The sequence below is a fragment of the Pezoporus occidentalis genome, unplaced genomic scaffold (genome assembly GCF_034315485.1).
Source record: "Pezoporus occidentalis ecotype Australia unplaced genomic scaffold, CSIRO_AGI_Poc_V1 ctg62, whole genome shotgun sequence".
Classification (NCBI taxonomy): domain Eukaryota; kingdom Metazoa; phylum Chordata; class Aves; order Psittaciformes; family Psittacidae; genus Pezoporus; species Pezoporus occidentalis.
In genome coordinates, this window is record NW_026915966.1 from 513,267 (window position 1) to 531,943 (window position 18,677).

Here is an 18,677-nt window from a genome sequence, read left to right on the forward strand (position 1 = left end):
ACACTCCAGCAGCGTTCCTTCTTCCTCCACTAGGACACAGGAGTTAGGTTCACTCATTTGGGTGATGCCCCTCAAGCCTCCTCCCAGTTGGTGAGCTAGGAGTTTTAGTGACCATGACTGAGGGAATAAAAGGTGGTTGTGCAAGAGTTTGATTGGAATTGCGAGATTTCTCACTTTGGACTGCAATCCTGAACAAAACCACCTAAACCCTGTTAGATTCACAGCAAACTAAGAAAGAGGTAGAACCATATTTGCTTTGTGAGGACTTGAAGCTAGGGAGGCCAAAAGGATCTACAACTGCACCCTCAGACGTGGCCACAGTACACTAACATGCAGCTCATGCAAGTCACTGGCTGGGTTTCAGTGCTGGCCAGGCTGCAGAGCACCTCTTTTCTCAAAATATATTTAGTAACTTTAGCTTTTTTGAAAGTTAAAAATCATTTTTCTTCTCAACAAATAATCGTTAGGGGAAACTTATTACTCCTGATGCAAACAGCACCAACAGCATCTCTAATCTTCCTGCAGCATCTCACACATGTTTGTAATCCAAACAGAGGCGGGTGGAATGAAACCCAAGCTCTCCATGGAAAAGAAAGTTCAAGCAAGTTTACAGAAACATCAGAAGCCTCTTTTTACCTATGCTCTTCCTTTTTACATTACCTAAATAAACTGAGGGGAGGTAACAGCTTGCAAGATGTCCAGACATATCAAGCTGTGAAGAAAGGGTGGAAGCTGGGTCAACTATAAGCACTTTGGTTAGCACTGTTTTTTCTGGCCCTGTGAAGAAAGTTATTTTTAACCTGTGTCTTCCTAGGTAGAGTCCCAACAGTCTTCACCCATCCTGCCACAGAGCAAGTTACACTCTCAACCTAAAAGGCAATTTTCAGGAAAAGAAAATGAAGGATGCATCACTTCCTGCTAAGGAGTAAGGAACTGTCAATATGGTTTGATGCTAGAAGAAGGTTTAAGCACCCTGGTACAAATGCTCAAAACATTAGTTTTTGACAAGCTGTAGTTTCATTAGAGGTCAGAAAGAGGCATCAGTGCAAAATATATCTTGAGAAATAAGGACAGAAGTGAAGGCAAGGAGGAAGTAAAAGCAACTTCTGCTTCCTTCATTCCAGCACTCAGAAGAGAGCCTGAACTGCCAGCCCAGGCTTTATCACTTCCAGGGTTCATCTTAACAAAGTATTCTTCAAGGACATGCAAAACAGTACAGAAACAAAACATTCAGCTGTGGAATATCCATACAAGTTCTCCTGATACTGCCTGAACAAAGCATGTTTATCGTGCTGACATTCCTCTCACCAAAACCCAAGTAGTGTTTGAAGGCAAGGTTGGGAAAACCAACATTTTAAATGCCAAATTTCACCTTTGAAAGTTTCACTGTACTTCCCTCCTTTATGGCTTCACCTCCTCCTCATTTCTTCCCTTCCTCTGCAACTGTAGGACACACTTTGAGAACTTCGGCCTTCCCTCTCTGCCCCCACCAAGACACCTGGAGTTTCCACTTACTAGTTATGCTTCAACTAGTAGTAAAGATCAGAGCCCAAGATGTGAACAGGAGGTGAGGGAAATAAGTAGCTCTTAAGTCAAAGGGAAGATTTTCCAGAGGAACCAGTGAAAGATGCAGCTTAAAATCAATCCTAGTATTCTGAAATAAACTCACTTAAGGCTGGAACCTAAGCATAGCTCTTTCCAAGCAGACCATAATCAACTGTTAAAAGCAGAAAGAAGAAGCCAGATGAAACGGTTAAAACCTCATTTTCATATTTATGCTAAAGAAGTGTAGGGAACAAAAGAACACTCAAAATTTAACTGCACTGGAGCTCAGCACCAGTTGCAGGAGGTTTGAATGTTGTGCCAGTTTCTCACAAAGCAGAGGGCTGAGTAGCTTAGACCACAAGTCTTCTGCACCAGCAGAGCTGCTAGGATTAGTGGAACCTGCTGGCTCATACATAACTCATGCAGAATTCCCCCCTTTCCTCCCAAGGGAAACAATTTTGCATAACAGCAGCACTTTTTTTCCTCCCTCCGCCTGTAAACCTGTGCAGTTTGAGTACAAGTCAGAGCAAGAAGTAGGTTGGCTCAATGCAGCAAGCATGAATTCCAGAGACAAATTATTTAAATCAGAGGTTTTAGAGACTAACAGCATAATTACAGTTCAGCTGAACTGCAGAAAGAAATGCTTTCTGTTCTGTGCACCAGGCCCAGCTGCAGCGGAGCCAACTGGCGGCTCAGGACAGAGCGTGCACACTGGCATGAACACATGCAAAGCAGCTAAATGAGGCAGGTACACACAGCTACTCTGCAAAGGATTCTCTTTCTCTATTTTGTTTATGAAGGTCAGTAAGGTTTGAACAGCACAATTATAAATTCATCACTCTACATAGGCTGACAATGTACTTCCTAGACAAAACTAGCTTGTCCTCACTGTTGCCTTCTTCCGGTCACCAACCTGACCTGCCCCCATGGGATCAAAAACCTAATCGATTTGATGGATCTCCAAGAACAGGACTATCTGTTTTCCCAACCTCCAACAGAGACAGAAGGATCCAAGATCAGGTTCCTGAAAGGGAAAAAAGCCTCTTTGGTGTTCCAAGACATCTTTAAAATAGGCTTATATTGAGTATCTATAGAAAAACACTATTCTTTAAGTAAAGAGAGAAACAGGCTGAGGGAAACGATGAACACAACCACTTAACATGCAAATTTCAGATGCATGTAGTAACTAATAGGGAAGTATTGCAGAGTAGCATCTGGGGTGCAGGAACAGAATAAATATCCTCAAAATCATTATCTTGAGCAGTTTTGGGGAATGTCAGTTCACTTCTTGCTCTATTAGAGCTCAGCAGTACAAGCCCATGTGTTTAGCACATGTCACCATGAGAAAACACATTCTTAAGTTTGTTAAACCAATTCTCACTTGAGTTGTCAGATGGTGGCACCAATCATGCATATAAGACACGGGAACAAGTTCAGGCTCCACCACAGTCTGCTTCACAACCGGTTTTCTATGCCATCTGAACACCTACTCTTATGAGGTGTTACAAGATGACTTCAAAGTTGAAGGCATGTGTCACTCATGAGCAGTGCTTTAAATACTGAGCACCAGGGCATGAGCCTAGAACGTGACAAAGAAAGAGCAGCTTGAGGCTTGACAGATTGAGATCAACAACGCTGCTGTTCCACCTCAAAAGATACAGCTATTCAAGGGGAAGAACAACTCACATGGTAGGTAACGCAAGAAAAAAACCCTAAATAGCACAAAGTATTCTCCCATTTTTCTTCCCCAAGGCCCAAAGCATCTAAAATAACACATTTTACTTCCTTGTGTATATTCTAGTCACTGATGTTTGCCCAACTTGGGAGATAACATTAACTGCCACTGCAGGGCCAGCAAAGGAAATGAAAGAGCAAGAAGAGCTGTGGGATAAAGCTGCAGATAAGAACTCGAGTATCAAACTCCTGCAGTAACAGTTTGCGGATCTGTGCAGAAATGCTGAATGCATACACTCACCTACTCATTTGCATTTTGAATTTAACAGAATCTTCAGAGTAAATTGGAATTTAACAGAATCTTCAGAGTAAACTGGAACTGATACAGATCAAAGGCAGCTTTCTTAACTTGCTAAATAAAGCAAGTAAAAAACCCCAAAACATTGAGAGCTGGTACCTCTTTTCACTAGAGCCCTAGTGAAATGGCTTACTTTTGTGTAAAAGCTCCATTTCTAAGTCCGTAAGATCAGGTATCAAAGGAAAAACAAATGCATTTCTTTGGTCACTTCTCTACATTCACAAGCCACAGCTTCATCTCCCTGGTCCAGCACCTATCCGACCAGCACTGAAAGAAGGGAGTGAAAGCAACAGGAAGGGAGAAGGGAAATAGGCTTATCCTTTGCTACACATTGCTAATTCAGACCTCCAGAGCAGTCTGCCCAGACATTAATGCATCATATTCCCTGTAACCCAGAATGAAGCACAGGCCAAGTATGTTAGTTTTGAATCCCATAATGTGATGATCATCACTCCAGTTCCCTGGAAGTTAGCTTGCCTATAATCACAGAAGATACAGTCCCATCTCTTGACCATGCAATGCAGACATACCCATAAACCTGTAAGCAGAGGGGTGACAAGAGTCCTCACAGTTCTGCTTGGTGCTTTAACAACACTGCTGACAAACCCAAAGGACATTCTGCAGTTCAACACCACAGACCAGGAGAAATGTGATGCTACATACACAGTCACACTCAAACAGAACTCACCTCAACCAGTTCATCAATGTCGCCAAATCCTTTGCTGACATCTGTTTCATGAATGACTTTAAATGTATTTTGTTGGAGGCAGGCAGTGGGGTGTGTCTGGGTAATTTAAAGCTGTTTATTGTTATGGTTCCAGAACTAGCTTTGATTTTTCAAACCTTTCAAGACCTACATAAATAAATTAAGAATACAGAAAAGGTTTTAACTGAGTGGTAACCAGCAAGTATGGCAAAATCTGGCATCAGAAGTATAACGGCCTTAAATTAATCCAACAGCTCAGTCTCACAGCAATTGTGAGAAAGACCTAATGTTATCTTTGGTCTGGATTTATTTGTGAAATTCATCAGGTTTGGTAAATTACATCCCCTTTTTACTCAGTGGGAGATTGGAAGATTTTGGCTCCAGTGTTGTTAGGGAGCTAATGTTTCATTTTCATTTTCAAAGAAATAGAATTAGCTTCACCCAGTGCATTTTGTTCCTGAGGTTTAGGCTTTAGTTATTGATTTCTGGTATGTAGCCACTGGCAACTTGAAAGCACAAGGGATTTAATCAAGGGGTCATATAGTTCCCTGCTTACATTATGCTGAGCTGCACAGTCAAATTGGATTCCTTATCTCCTCTTGCTTAGTTGAATCCTTATTATAATGAGAAACCAGAAAAGTCTGAATTTCACTACCAACAGGACCCCTCCTCCTCCCTCAAATAGCAGGGCTCTGCACAGAAACTGGAAAACTATTAATACTACATTTATGACACTCTCAATCCTTTATACATAATCCCTCTATTCTTCCCCCAACTGAGATCAAGCTTTTACCATTTTAATTGAAATAATAATAAAAATTAAAGTGGGTCCATTAGCACCTGGGATGTCCCCCAGAAAATCTGATTCTATTGGCCTGAAATTCTCACCATAGAGTTATCATAAAAGAAGTGTCACTGAACCAGAGAGGAGAGGACATTTCTGTGCTGGCAGTAAATAAAGCCAAAAGCCCATCACACTGGCTGCAGTCTGACACATGTTGAACAAAGCAGATAAATCATTTAGCAAAGCAAAACTTGAGCTGCTGATTATGTCTCTGATAACACGTCTCAGGGGTCTGGCACACCGGGCAGAACACAACATGGACCTCGCAGAGAAGCTGGAACTACAGCACTTCCATTACACTGGCAAAAGGCAGCTGGAGCTTTAGATGAGCATCATTTCTCCTGGTTATAACAGAGTGCAATATATGCTAAATCAATACAATAAATGAGCTGGGCTGACCACTAGCTTTAATCAGTGTTTTGTTTGACACTCAAACTCCAGCAGCACACAGCTCACAAGGGCCTATTTCTCTCTGCTGTCAGTGACAAGTTTAAGTAATCATCACAAATAGCTTCTAAATAAACACAAAGAGGCTGTTTTTAAGGCAGAACATGTTTACTCCTTGCTTGCAAAGCCCTTCAGTGGAGAACACTCCCTATTTACGTCTTCTGCACAGACACACCTTCAGCAATATAATCTTGCTCTAAGCAGGTCCAAGCTCTTTTAGAAATACAGACCATGAGTGTGTTCTTTCTTGGGCAAACACGCTTTGTGGAGGTTAGGCAGGTCCTTTCCACAACCCTGGGAAGTTCACTAATAAAACACATCCCACCTTCTCTCTGTAGGTTATTATCATGCACAGGGGAACAGTATTTGAGAAGTTGGTACTAAAAACATAGGCATTGCATAGCTGCATAGACCAGAAGAATGCAACCTCTTACAGGAGGCATTTCTTCCTAACACAGAACTCCAACTGCCAGGCTGGCAAATTAACTCCATTTAAGATAATTATACTTGTCTTTATGAGCCTCTGTAATTATCTGAGGTTTGTGTTCTTTGACTGCAATATTGATCACATACTGATGACAAATACAATCTTTATCCAAGGCTGTGAGCCAAGAAACACAACCAAAGCACACTTCTGCAAATCAACTACCACAAACAACAGCTACCACTCACAGCTCAGTCACAGAATAATGTAGGTTGGAAGGACCCCCAGAGCTCCCCCAATCCACCCTCCTGCTCAGAACAGGTCTAATTAGATCAGCTTGCTCAGGGACCTGACCGGTATCTCCAAGGATGGGGATTCCACAACTTCTCTGGGCAACCCCTTCTAATACTTGACCCATTTCACTCTAAAGCACACAGGGCTTCAATCTGCCTTAACTCAGAAAATGGTTTCTCACATACTAAAATCAAGCCCACACCTGAGTCCATCCTCTTCCAGAAAAAAGGGGAAAGATGAAGTGTGTAAGGAAGGGAGAGAAGGATGAGAGTAAAAACAATTTCACCCTAAAGAGAAGAAATCGGTGCAGTACTCCACAGCAAGCCACGGATTTCCATTCTCTAGCACGATATAACAGGTAATGCAGGTGAAGTCAAAGCCCAAGGACGAAGAAGGAGGGAGACCATGCTGCCCTTGTGGAGCAGATTCCTCCCTCTATTAAAAACTGTTTCACTGGATCCAGTCACACAAAAATGGTTTTCATGCAGGAAGTAAAAATGCCACCTCAGCATCAACTGTTTGCAAACACTTAATCCTCTTCAAGGCTGACAGAAAGAAGAGGCTGGTGGGAAAGAAGCACGTGAGCAGAGCCTGCAGTGACTGTCCTGTGTGCGAGTAGAGCAGGGGAAAAACCCCATGACTTTGCTGAATGGAACTGTCAAGTGATCAAGATTCTACCAAGGAATTCCTTCTTTTAGCAGAGAGGGAAGCTGGTCTGTGTGTGCCACACGAAAGTGAGCACCCTGAAAGCGAAAGATGCTGACCTCTATTTTAAACCACCACCTGAACAATTTTCCGTATAAAAACTATCTGTAAGTGCCCCTGAATTCATTATGCTGACAGCTACTGGGAACAGGAACTTATTCAGTTCTTCAGAAGATCACTTTACAGCTATGCCCCAAGCTCGTGACAGAAAAAAGAGAGAGAGGAAATGGAGCAGTGGTCTGTAGTTCTTTAAAAACCCCACAACATTCAGGATATGCATGAGTATGTTCAGTGCTTCTGCATTAACCATGCAGAAACAGTTATCAAAGCACCACAGTATTAACTGTACTCTTTGGATTAGATGTAGGAGGAATAGAGAAATGAAATGATGATGAGATGAGACAAAGAATGATGATTTTTCTTTCCTCCTCCCCCCCCCCATCTCCTGCCAAACCACCAGCAAGTATTAGCACACTTTAGGTCTGGATACTTGCCAGTTAGCACAAAGGCCAACAAGACCAGAAACTGCTACAAATAGTTTAGGGGACATAAAACCTGAGTAACAAATATAGACAGAGACTGAAGTTAGCGACTCCCAACTTCAATAAATAGAGCAACTGAAAGGGGAAAAGACTGAAAAAGCATCATAGCAACCACTGACTATTCCAAGTAAATCAAGTAGGAATCCCTCAGTTTCATTTTATTTTTACTTATTTAAATACTTGCATCTTCACTCCTCTAATGGGATGCCAGTCATCAACAAGATTTGGGAAGCAACCACCATATGAGAACAGTGGTGATCTACGAGCTGCAGCACTGCTGTAATCAGAAGATACAGAAGGAAGCAGAAACTTCTACTTGCTCTGGAAAAGTAGTATTTAGTGTATTTCAAACATTTAAAGGTCAGCCTGCAGCTCCTGAATGGCAATACCACACACTGCTACAGAACCACTGGACAACAGGGTAGGGGGATCCAGTGCACTGCCATGGTTTCAGAAGCACAGTTTTTGCCATGCAGTGCCCACACAAGCAAAGGCCAAGCACTTTTTCCTCTTCCCTCAGCTGTTTTACAATTGCAAGCCAAAGGTCAACTATCTTCACTCACTTTTGGAAACCAGCCACAAGATTACTAACAACCAGCTTAATGGCTACAGTTCAAATGCTGTTCAATCAAGCCCTGAGTATGTGGGTATGCAGCAGTAATGGCACCATGACATCACAGGCAAGTTATCTGCAGAAGTCAGAGCGAGTCAGTGTGCATCTCTGCCTGCTCTCCCCACAGAGAGAAACATGGACTGCCAAAGGAGTGGGAATTAAAGTGTTAGAGATTGTGTTCTTTCCTTCGCATAGTTAAGGCATAACATCTTCTATGGAACAGCCCTTTGCCATCATCCTCTTATGAAGAGCTGGTGGTGGTTAGTCTGGAGAAGAAAAGGCCCAGGGGGGACCTTACTGCTCTCTACAACTGCCAGCCAGGAGGATGGAGCCACAAGGGGCCTGGGCTCTGCTCCCAAGGAACAAGGGATGGGACAAGAGGAAATGGCCTCAAGATACACCAGGGCAGGTTTAGATGGAGATGAGGAACAATTCCTTCCCCAGAGGGTGCTCAGGCATGGCAGTGCTGGAGTCACCGTCGCTGCAAGTGTTCCCACACTGTGGAAATGAGGCCCTCAATGGCATGGGTTAGTGGTGGCCTCGGCAGTGCTGGGGAAAGGCTGAACGTGATGATCGTAAAGATCTTTTCCAACAAGTCTCATTCTATGATTCTATCATAGATGCCACCAAACTAATGTACCTTTCTTGAGGTGCATTAAGACAACTGTCTGGATTCAAGGAAGTCCTCACTACATGCTGAGTTATGTGTGCACCACAGCAAAAGGTAAGAGTGAATGTGAGGTGCATTCAACAGGTTACAAATTTATTTCTCTTCCCAATTCATTTGAGGGCAGAAGGATTCACCTCCTTCATACGACAGCTCACATAAGGCACATGAATGGGATACCCTGAGATTTCTCAGTTGTGAAGACAATATGAACAAGACAGATCTGACACTTCAGAGGGAAATTCATTTCCACAACTTGAAACACACTTGAAGTGAACCAGACTTTCAGAATGACAAAGCCCCACAGAGGTTTGTCAGCCTGAATAAAGTGAACTGTAACGATTCTAATTGGGTTTGGCTTATTTGTCTGAACTTTGCCAGCTTCAGCCAGTGACCCTCACCATGCTGCACAGGACTCAGCTGAGTGCTGAAGGATTCCTCAAACTCTCCAGAGATTCCACTGACCTTAGTGATAATCTTGAGCAGTTCACCACTTCTATAAATCAGTTTACTCCTCTATGGAGGAAATCTGTCAAGTTTGCAACCATTTTCAGAACGTGAGCTGAAATACAGTGTGAAGAACTGCTCATCAACACTAAGGGGAAGTGTTCAGCCTAGGGTTTGTGTAGGGTAGGAAAACCCCTCTCTTTAGAAAAATGAAATTACTACTGTAGCGTAACACCGTACATACACCATGTTTCTGTCACTAGGAACAATGTGAACCTGTGGGATGACATCAAGAGCTAGGACTCAGGAATACAGAATCACAGAATCATAAAATAGTGAGGGTGGAAAAGGACCTTAAGATCATCTAGTTCCAATCCCCCTGCCACGGGCAGGGACACCTCATCAGCCACTGTATGTAGTTGTAAGAGTTTTAGCAGAGACTAAACTTTCCAAAGTCTAAAAAATAAGTTATTTTCCTTTAATTCTCAGAGAAGAAAATGCTTTTAAATGAATGCAAATTTTACCAGATATTTTTTCATGTACTTCAGTAAATTTCTAACTAAACTAGATCAAAATAATTAAGAATCCACTTTAAAATAAACCATATTTCATTATCCTTCAGGTTTTCCTTCCTGTTCAGAATGTTCTACAAACTGACCTCAAATACACTATGAAAGCTGAGGGCAGCAGTAACCCAAAACAGGCAAATACAGCTCAGGTTAAGAAAAATAAATGCAAGATTATCACAGAGGCTTCTAAAACTCTAACAGTCTTAAATATTTAAAAGCAGCAAAAGGAAATATTCTGGTCATTTACAACAGAGGAATGGAGGCGTACAGGTCTTTTTAGGCCAAGTATGAGACAGGCATGAGTAAGATACACAGAGATACAGTTATCTCAAAGGTGGGATACATTTTTGCAACCTGTATCTGTTGATGGCCACACATTTTACTGCTCTTTTAACAAAGCCACAATTACGTTACTGAAATATCAGTTATAAAAGGCAAAAGTTTATCCATAAAGGTTGGGTTTTTTCCAACTTATATTCAAGGAACAGTTAAAATCAAGCCCTTCCCTGGCAAAAATCTTGCGCATATGAGTAATCCCATTGAGGTCTGAGGACTTGATTTGTCAGCACACACAGAGTTACAGCATTACATCCGCAGATAGGCACCTCTCAACACTGTTTCTACTCAAAGCATTTGAGAAAGAAGCAGCTTAAAATACATCATACCAGAAGGGTAAAGCCCATCTTATGGGGAAATATTGACTCTGAATGAAGCTCCATTAAAGCATTCTGTAATATGGCTCTAAGGACTTGGGAGCAACACAGCTCAGAGCTCTGCTTCACTGAAATCAAAGCACTAGGGGGTTTTATGCAAAACAGAAAATTTTCCGCTTGTTCTGCACCCAGTTTTTTTAAATAAAGCTTTAGAAATTCAAATATGTATCAAATTCCTTAATACAGCCAAGATGAAGCCTAAAAAGCCTTTGATATATTGAAAAAAAACTATAGACCAGAATTCCTCTAATGCACTCCAGCATCCACTTACATCTGCACTGATCCATTAAATATTCAGCCACAAGCTTATCACTGGAGCTCATCAGGACTGAAGATAAAACTCAGTGCCAATATTTGACAGCCTGATGCTAAAGATTATCTACTGAGAAATAATCCAATCACTGTTCTTTGCTACTGGAATCTCTGGCAGGAGCAAAGGAAAGGAATATTAAATTGATCTTGATCACTTTAAGGGATTTCCTCTCTTCAAAGGGAATTCAGCGTAGAGATCGGTTTGTACTTCTGCTTATTTGCTACCATGTTTATGACTTAAGTTTTCAGATATTCCAATCTTAGAACAGAGAGAAATGAGACACTTTGGGATGCACGATGAACACAGACACCAAACTGCTGCTCCTGCTCTTAGAGATAAGGCTGGGATTGAGGAAATCTTGAGGTATCCTATGAAGAGGAGGCAGCGGTCCCTGGGGACCCAAAGGGTCAGGTCTTACGGACAGGAAGAGAAGCTGAAAAGCCCAGGGGCAAAGGAGTGAACTCCCGAGCCCTCGCCCGCCGCTTACCTTAAGGATGTCCCCCCGTTTGAAGCTCAGCTCGTCATCCGCGGTGGCTTTGAAGTCGTACTTGGCGATGGCTTCCATGCTGGGGCTGCCGCGCACGGCGGTGCGGGCGGTGGGCAGGAAGCGCTCCCCGAAGCCTCCGCTCCTCCCGCGGCCCGGCTCCGTCCGAGGCGCCGGCCCCGTCTCTCACATACAGGGAGGCCGGGGGACGATCCGCCCTAGGGGAGGGGGAGGAGGAGGAAGAGACGAGCCATTAGGGGAAGTGGCACGGATCGATGGCCGGGGCCGCGCCCAGCGCCGCTCCCTCCGCCCGGCGCGGCGCGGCTGCCGCTTCCTCCCGCCGCCGCTCGCCCAGGCCCGGCTCCCCCGAGTGACACGTCCCGCGGCCAATGGCCGCTCCGACTGCCCCGGGGGCGGGAGGCGGCTCCGCGGCCGGCCCCGGCCCTCGGGAGGAGCCGCGGGCCCTCGCCCCCGGGCGGCGGCAGCGGCAGCAGCGTCCCGGTGGTGCCCGCGGGGCAGCCGGGCTGGCAGGGCCCGCCGCCGGCGCCGCTCCGCCCGGCTGCCGAGCCCCGGGAGCGCAGGGCAACGGGACGGCCCCTCCCGGGCAGACACCCGCTCCTCGCGGTTCTGATCACCCCAGCACAGCCCGGCCACCGAACCGAGCCCCGGCAGCCCCCGCCGGCTGCAGAGAGGAACAGCCCGCACCCTGCACCGGGAAGGACGGGTGTGAGGATACAGCCGACAGCAATGATTCGTTTTTTTTCCCATTGATTTAAATACAGTGACACAAAGCACAGAGGGCTTCTGGGGGTCCGCTCTAAAAAACCCTTCCTGGAACTGAAATGCCCACCAAAGCGTCCTCAAATAATATTACACAGAGACAAAAGTTTGTGCTCACTCTAACATGAAGCCATCCCAAAATTCCAGTGTCTTCGGCAACAGAACGTTTTAAAAGCACTTCAAATGCACAGCATGAAAATCAAGATGTTTGTTTATCTCTTAGGAGCACAGAGAAGGAATGACATCAAACCCAGCAAGGAACAGTGAAACCACTGGAAAGGCTTAAATCTTGATCTTGGGTTTGAATTGGAAGGATATAATCTAACTCCAGCTATGATGGAGAGCAGAGAAGGTACAGGATCAGGAGAAAATCAAGTCTGTAAGTTCAAAGCTATTGTGAAGGCCCAGCAGAGAGCTGGTATCTGTCAGTGACAACTCAAGACAGAAGAGCTGTGACAACCAGCAGTGAACCCACGCACCTGCTAATTCAGTCACTGGTTACGGCCCAGAAGGAGCCCTGCCACAAGCAAAGGCAGCAGATGGCAAGAGAATTCTCTAATCTCAGAGAGAAACCTGCCTTACACAAATGCAGAGAAGCAATAAACATGCTCCTGTTCCACAAAGTCCGTGTTTGCCCAACCTTCGGCTGCCCGTAGCAAATAATGAAGCTGGAGGCAAACCCCAGAAGGGAGATTTCCATCACAGGAAGCTGGCAGGATGAGAAGAGGTATGTACAGGATTTACTTTGATCAAAAAAAGACCAGCTCGGTGTAGTCCCCATGTGGGCAGGGCTTGGGGTTTTCTCTGGTACTCTGGTACTCCTACACAGTGCTGCTGAACTGTCAGTGAGACTGACAGGGCTGTCAACAGCCATAGAGATCCCAACTGAACAATCTGCTACTGCAACCATAGGAAACAAATCTACTGGATCCAAGTTTGAGCAACATGTATAACTAAACCCAAAAAGTGCATCACCTTTGCGACATTCTGTTGATTTGAAAATACTTCATTTTAGTTTCAGTGCGGATGAAAAAGCATCGCCCTGATGTCAGTCTTCCACACCCACAGCACATTCATACGAACAGCAGCAATAGCTTTCCTTCACCGGGAACATTTTCTCTTTGCCAACTGTGTTCACCTTCGCATCTCTGCAACCTGGCCTCTGGACTTTCTAACTGATGGTGTTTATGATTCCCTGCTATTAGAGCAATATTAAGGAGCAAAATGAGTAACTGCGTGAAACAATGGAAAATGCAAACATTTGTTCTACACCTCCTGCACCTTCCATAGTAAACCTCAGCAGATTCTAATCCTCTCAAAGGTTAAGTATTACTGGCAGCAGTGCTGTGGTGGTTCAAGCAGCACAATTCTACATTTAAAGATGGGCATCACTACATGGGTATGCAAACACCATCAGCTAAGGGAACACTGCTTGAAAACCCCAAGTTCCAAACCTAAGAATGTAACAGCAAGTTGCACAACAAAGAATCTCAAGACACAGTTAAAGAAAGAAACTATTGCCAGTTGGGAAATGTTCATTTCTTTAGGATACACAAATATTGCCACTGCATTAGCATCTAAGAATTATTTTTTTAACAGAAGGAGTTACTGCTCAGCTTTCTTAGAGAAACTGATAGAGCATTTCCAAGAACACTGGCATTTCCCTGAGCTTAGCAATAGCACAATGTTGGGAAGTTTTCCAGCACAATTCAAGATGAAAGAGATTCATCACACAATTTTCTTCAAGCATTCACTTTACTAGCACCATCATATACACTGTCAGCATGTAAAGGAGGGATGCTTCCAGGTACCAGAGCTAACAGCAGCTGCAGTGTAGAACCAAACTTTAACCATCACTTTAAGCAAAAGTGTAGCTGCAGTTTGGACAGGGAAGTTCCATGCAAATTAGGGAAAAGCTTTGAAAATAGTAAGCCAAGATACGTAGACAGCACATGTCAGAAAAGGTAAAGGTTGAACATCAATTCCCTTGAAGCCGCTCAGAAAACATTTGCTTTTCACTACTCATGTAAGCCATTATAGACAGTCAGACACAGTTATTAAAATACAAACCAACTGCACAAGGACAAAAATCAGCTTACAAGGAAGCAGCTTGTGCTCATCTCTCCCCACTGAGAGCACAGCTGGAGGTATCTGCTGTGGACAGACAGCAGAGAAACAACACACTGTCAATACTACAGTGTACCCCAGCCCCACAGACTTCAAACGGAATCAGACCGGTATGAAGGACTAACAGGCAAAATATGAACACAATGAACACACACCACAAGAATTATCAGATGATCTCACTAGAGAAATGACTGAGATTGCTCTGTTTTTCACCTCTTGCCTTACTGTGATTTGGGGCGAGACACTTCCTTTGCTCTTAAAATATCTGGGAAGGGGGAGAGAAGCAAAGGCAGCAGATGCAGCTACCAGTAAATTCTGATTACCAGAGAGTGCTGCAGCTCAGGGTGGGCTGTAAGTAATTACAAATACAAACCTGCCTGTGGTAGCCAACAGGAAACAATTCTCATGTTCTTTTCAACAGATATTTCAAAAGCCACTCAGGTAGAGGGAGGCTTTTTGTCTGTCTTACAAACAGCATTTTTTCTAGCAACTGAGAGCTTTCTCACTGCTCTCTTTCCACCGTTTCACTGGAAAGTGATATGGGCAGGAACAGAAGAACAGACGGTTTAGAAAAGCCAAAGCGAGGGAAGAAAGAAGATCCCTTCAGTGGAAGATTTTGCAAAGAATCAGACCCAGGCTTCATCAGCTGCTGTAGGACAAAACATTACAGAGGGTGGTGGAAAGAAAAATGTGTGGATACATCATCTGGAAGAGACGCAGAAGCGTTAAGTGACAGGCTCTACACAAAAGAATAGGAAGAAAAAACTGGTACGGGCAGAGCACTAATTCACATTAGCCAAATAAGGAAGTAAAACACAAGAAATGAACGAGGTAAAATAGAAATTATCAACATATAAACTCCAGACATTCAGGACCCTAAATAACACTCCTAATCTACTGGGTTAATACATTTCAACTTCCTTAAGCACGTCTTGTCAGAGGACAACTCAAGATAGCACAAAGCTATGCTAGAGCACAAAGCACAGATGATATTTATCAGATCAAATCATTTTATCAGGTAATAGAAAACTTTATCTCTGCCAAAAAATTATTTATTGCCTTTTTTATTATGATTGTTTTGAGCTGTAAAAGCAGCTTTGACTGTTCCAAGCTTTCTGGTATTATGAAATACTTAAAGCACTACTACATGACATAATCAGCATAAGAAATGATAATTGAAAGGTCTCTTTTTTGGCACAAGTTCCCAATACCCAAAAAGTTTGCAGAGAAATGGATTACAAACACTGCAGTGTTTGAAGAACAGTAACAATCTGTGAGCCTGCACATTCTGGCCCTCAACCACAGGCATTTAATATTTTCTGAAACAAGGAGTTAACTTCCCTAAACACTATATTTATCTATGAACTGCTCTCCCAGTTATTAACTGTGCTACAGAGTATTTTGCTCTTTAGGTTATAAAGAGATGTCTGAGTCAGATGCTGTGGGAGTTAACAAGACTGCATCCTTGTCTTCTACAGATGATTTGAAACTATATTGGCACGTTAAACCTTATCCCCCCCAAACCAACGCTGCATCTCAAGCAGGAAGTTCAGAAGAGAAAGAGGTGGCAAAGAGAAAAATGTCCCTCTTTAGCATAAAGCTCACGTCTCAAGCATGACCCAGAAGGTCTTTGGAGAAAGAAAGGGATGGATGTTAACCTGCCTACAGGGTATTCACAACCTTTTAACCTTTGGAAGCGGCCTGAAGTTACGGAACTCTTCCGGGGAATATTAAAAATAAGCCCCAAGAACAGTTCCCACTTCCATGCACGCTCGGCGACGGGAAAAGCGCCCCGAGACCAACACCCGTCCGCGGGATCCCCGGAACAGAGCCGTGCGAGAGCCGGCGAATCTCGCCCAGCAGATAACGCCTCTCCAGCCCAGGCCCTTGCTCCAACCCCCACCCCCTGGGGCAGCCCTGCCCCGCAGCACCCGCACCCCGACAAGCGCCTCAGGAAGGTCGGGGCCCGCCGGGGCGCGGGCCCACAGCCGCGGGGAACAGGGACAACGCTGAGGCGGCTCCTGCGGAGCACAGCAGGGAGAGGCGGAACACCCCAGGGGCCCAGGCCGCGGCACCGGGGCTCAGCCTGTCCCCCCTAACCCGTTCCAGCAAGGCCCACGGAGGGCAGAGGAGCCGGGCCCCCACCGGGAAGGGCCCTTTCCCGCGGCGCACCGGGGCGGGGGCTGAGGGTCGGCGGCCCCCCGCCCGCCCTCTATACACATACATACATACACACACACACACACACACACACACACACACCCGGACTCACCACCGCGCAGCGCTGGGGGCCGCCGCCCCGCCCGAGGGTGCTCGCCGCCTGCCCGGCCCCACGCGGCCCGGCCGCCCCTCCAGCGCCGCCTCGGCTGTCGCTACGGCCCCGTCCCGCGGGCCCCCCCCCGCCCGCCGCCTGCTCCGCCGCGGCCGTTCCCGCAGCAACTCTCGCGAGAGCAGCCGTGTCAGCGCTCGGCGCGATTGCCCCGCCCAAGGCGGGAGGGGCGCTTGCGCGCTCACAGCCCGCCCCGCGCATGCGCACGGGTAGCCGCGGGGAAAAGAAGAGGGGAGGTGTGAAAGGGAGCGGGGAGCGGCAGCGGCCGCGGTACCTGGGTAGCATGGAGTCTGTATCCGTCATCCCCGGGGAAGGGGGTCATTAGTACAGGGCTCCGGAGGTGAAACCGCGCAGGGTGTATGCCTAGCTCATCTGTAAAGCGAGGCAGCCTAGCAAGGAGGGATTCAGTGACAATCCCCGCCTTGTTCACACGGTGTTTGAGCCGGCACCGAGGGTACAGAGCTCATCAGACTCGGAGAGCAAAGAATACACCCGGCAGAGACATAACTTGACAACTGGCATCCTTCTGAGCACTGATTAAGGCAGCCAGGCTGTAGGAAAAACACACAACAGTGAACACGCATTGCAATTAAAATCCACACAAGGGCAGAATTAAAATTGCACCTGCAATTGTCTGACGTCCTGACGTTCTTTGAGCTTGAAAAGAGGCTAATGACAACACACAGTAAAGGTGTTGTTCAGATTCCTTGATAAAGCTATGGAATAAAAGCAGCTTTCCCCTGGCTCTAAAGAGGAAAGCTTGGTTCTGACCTGAGGGCTTTTACAAGGGCTTATAGTGAAAGGATGAGCCAGTTACAGGGGTTACTTCTGGGTTTTTCTCCTCCAGTTGCTCCCCACTCTGCCACCCACAAAAAGATGTGGGGACTGGAATAGAGAGCACAGCAAATACACAGAATTGAGACACAAGCCATGGGATTCACATCCAGGTTCCTGTAAATTTAGGATTATTCTGCACCAAGATTACATCTAATTTAGAGATAATGTTTTCTTTTAAGCAGACTGAGATGCATATTTGCAGCCTCCAATTAAACCTGCTTCTATTACACATGCCACCACGCAGGCTGATCTCCCTAGCTGTACTCTGCAAGAGGGTGTCATGGTTCCGACCATATCAAGATGAGAGTAACATCAGAGTATATATACTGCTTTGTACAATTCAGCTTGAAATCATGGTCTGCAAACACTGCCTGCTAACATTCACATTCTAAATGCTCAATAAAGATTCCTGAGAGGTTATTTTGGGATGAAATTTCTGGTTAAAACCCTTAGCAAGGTCCTCTTCTTGTCTTAACAGCATTGTATTTAAGGGGCTTTAACTTATTGCCACATTTGGGTGCTGGGGGAGAGTGTGAATTCTCCCAATACTTCACACAAAAATTGGAAAGGGTGGGGAACTGGAGCTGTAGGAGTTGAGGATATTACAGATGTTTCAGATGTTCTTTCTGAGGATGCAGAAGTGATGCATCCAGGGTGACACAGATTGATGAAATCAGAGCTAGATTCCAAGACCCCTCCAAGCCCCCAGTAATTGGCTTACAGACTCTCTGGTTTCATGTATGACCTCAAAATGAGCATTTAGAAGTTCTTAGTAAGCCTTCTGTAAGTTAAAGAACATCTCAGAAAACCTAGAGCAGCTACTTTTAGCTGGACTTCAACAGCCAGACACAGCCAACAGCTGCCAGTTGAATGATGGCTACTTTAGGAGCCTGCAGCTGCCCGACTTCAAAAGGGCAGTCCTAGAAAATCAAACAAGCAACACATTTTACAAATAGCAGAGATCAAAGTGGTCAGAGCAAGATATTCCCAATAAAGGAGCTGCTGAGATGTACTTGCTCACAAAGCAATTAATGTAGAATGTCTCCCCAGCTTGCAAACACATTCACGCTTTAGAAAAATACACAACTCACTGTGCAAATAGTGGGCAGCTTCACTGCAGCAAAGGCTGAAACCCAGCATAGCTATAAGCTAGGGTGGAAAAGGCAACAGAGACATTGTTTTGCTAGAGGATCAATTTCAGATGGTTTTAGTAGTCTAGGAATAGCCTGGATTTTCTATGAGAGTTTGTGGTGATAAAG

General features: G+C 45.2%; 1 protein-coding gene across 2 annotated transcripts in view; it reads right to left on the reverse strand.

The window, feature by feature from the left end:
• GRB2 (growth factor receptor bound protein 2) overlaps positions 1 to 18,677 on the reverse strand; it is a 59,088-nt gene that overhangs the window by 34,044 nt on the left and 6,367 nt on the right. The window contains exons 1-2 of one of the 2 annotated variants that reach the window (XM_062639849.1): positions 16,525 to 16,683; positions 11,349 to 11,563 (exon numbers count right to left, since the gene is read on the reverse strand). In XM_062639849.1, coding sequence (XP_062495833.1) covers positions 11,349 to 11,426 — 78 coding nt within the window. In that variant the 5' untranslated portion in view covers positions 11,427 to 11,563; positions 16,525 to 16,683. Of the gene's footprint in view, positions 1 to 11,348; positions 11,564 to 16,524; positions 16,684 to 18,677 lie in introns of those variants that run through there. The other variant, XM_062639850.1, reaches the window with a different exon arrangement.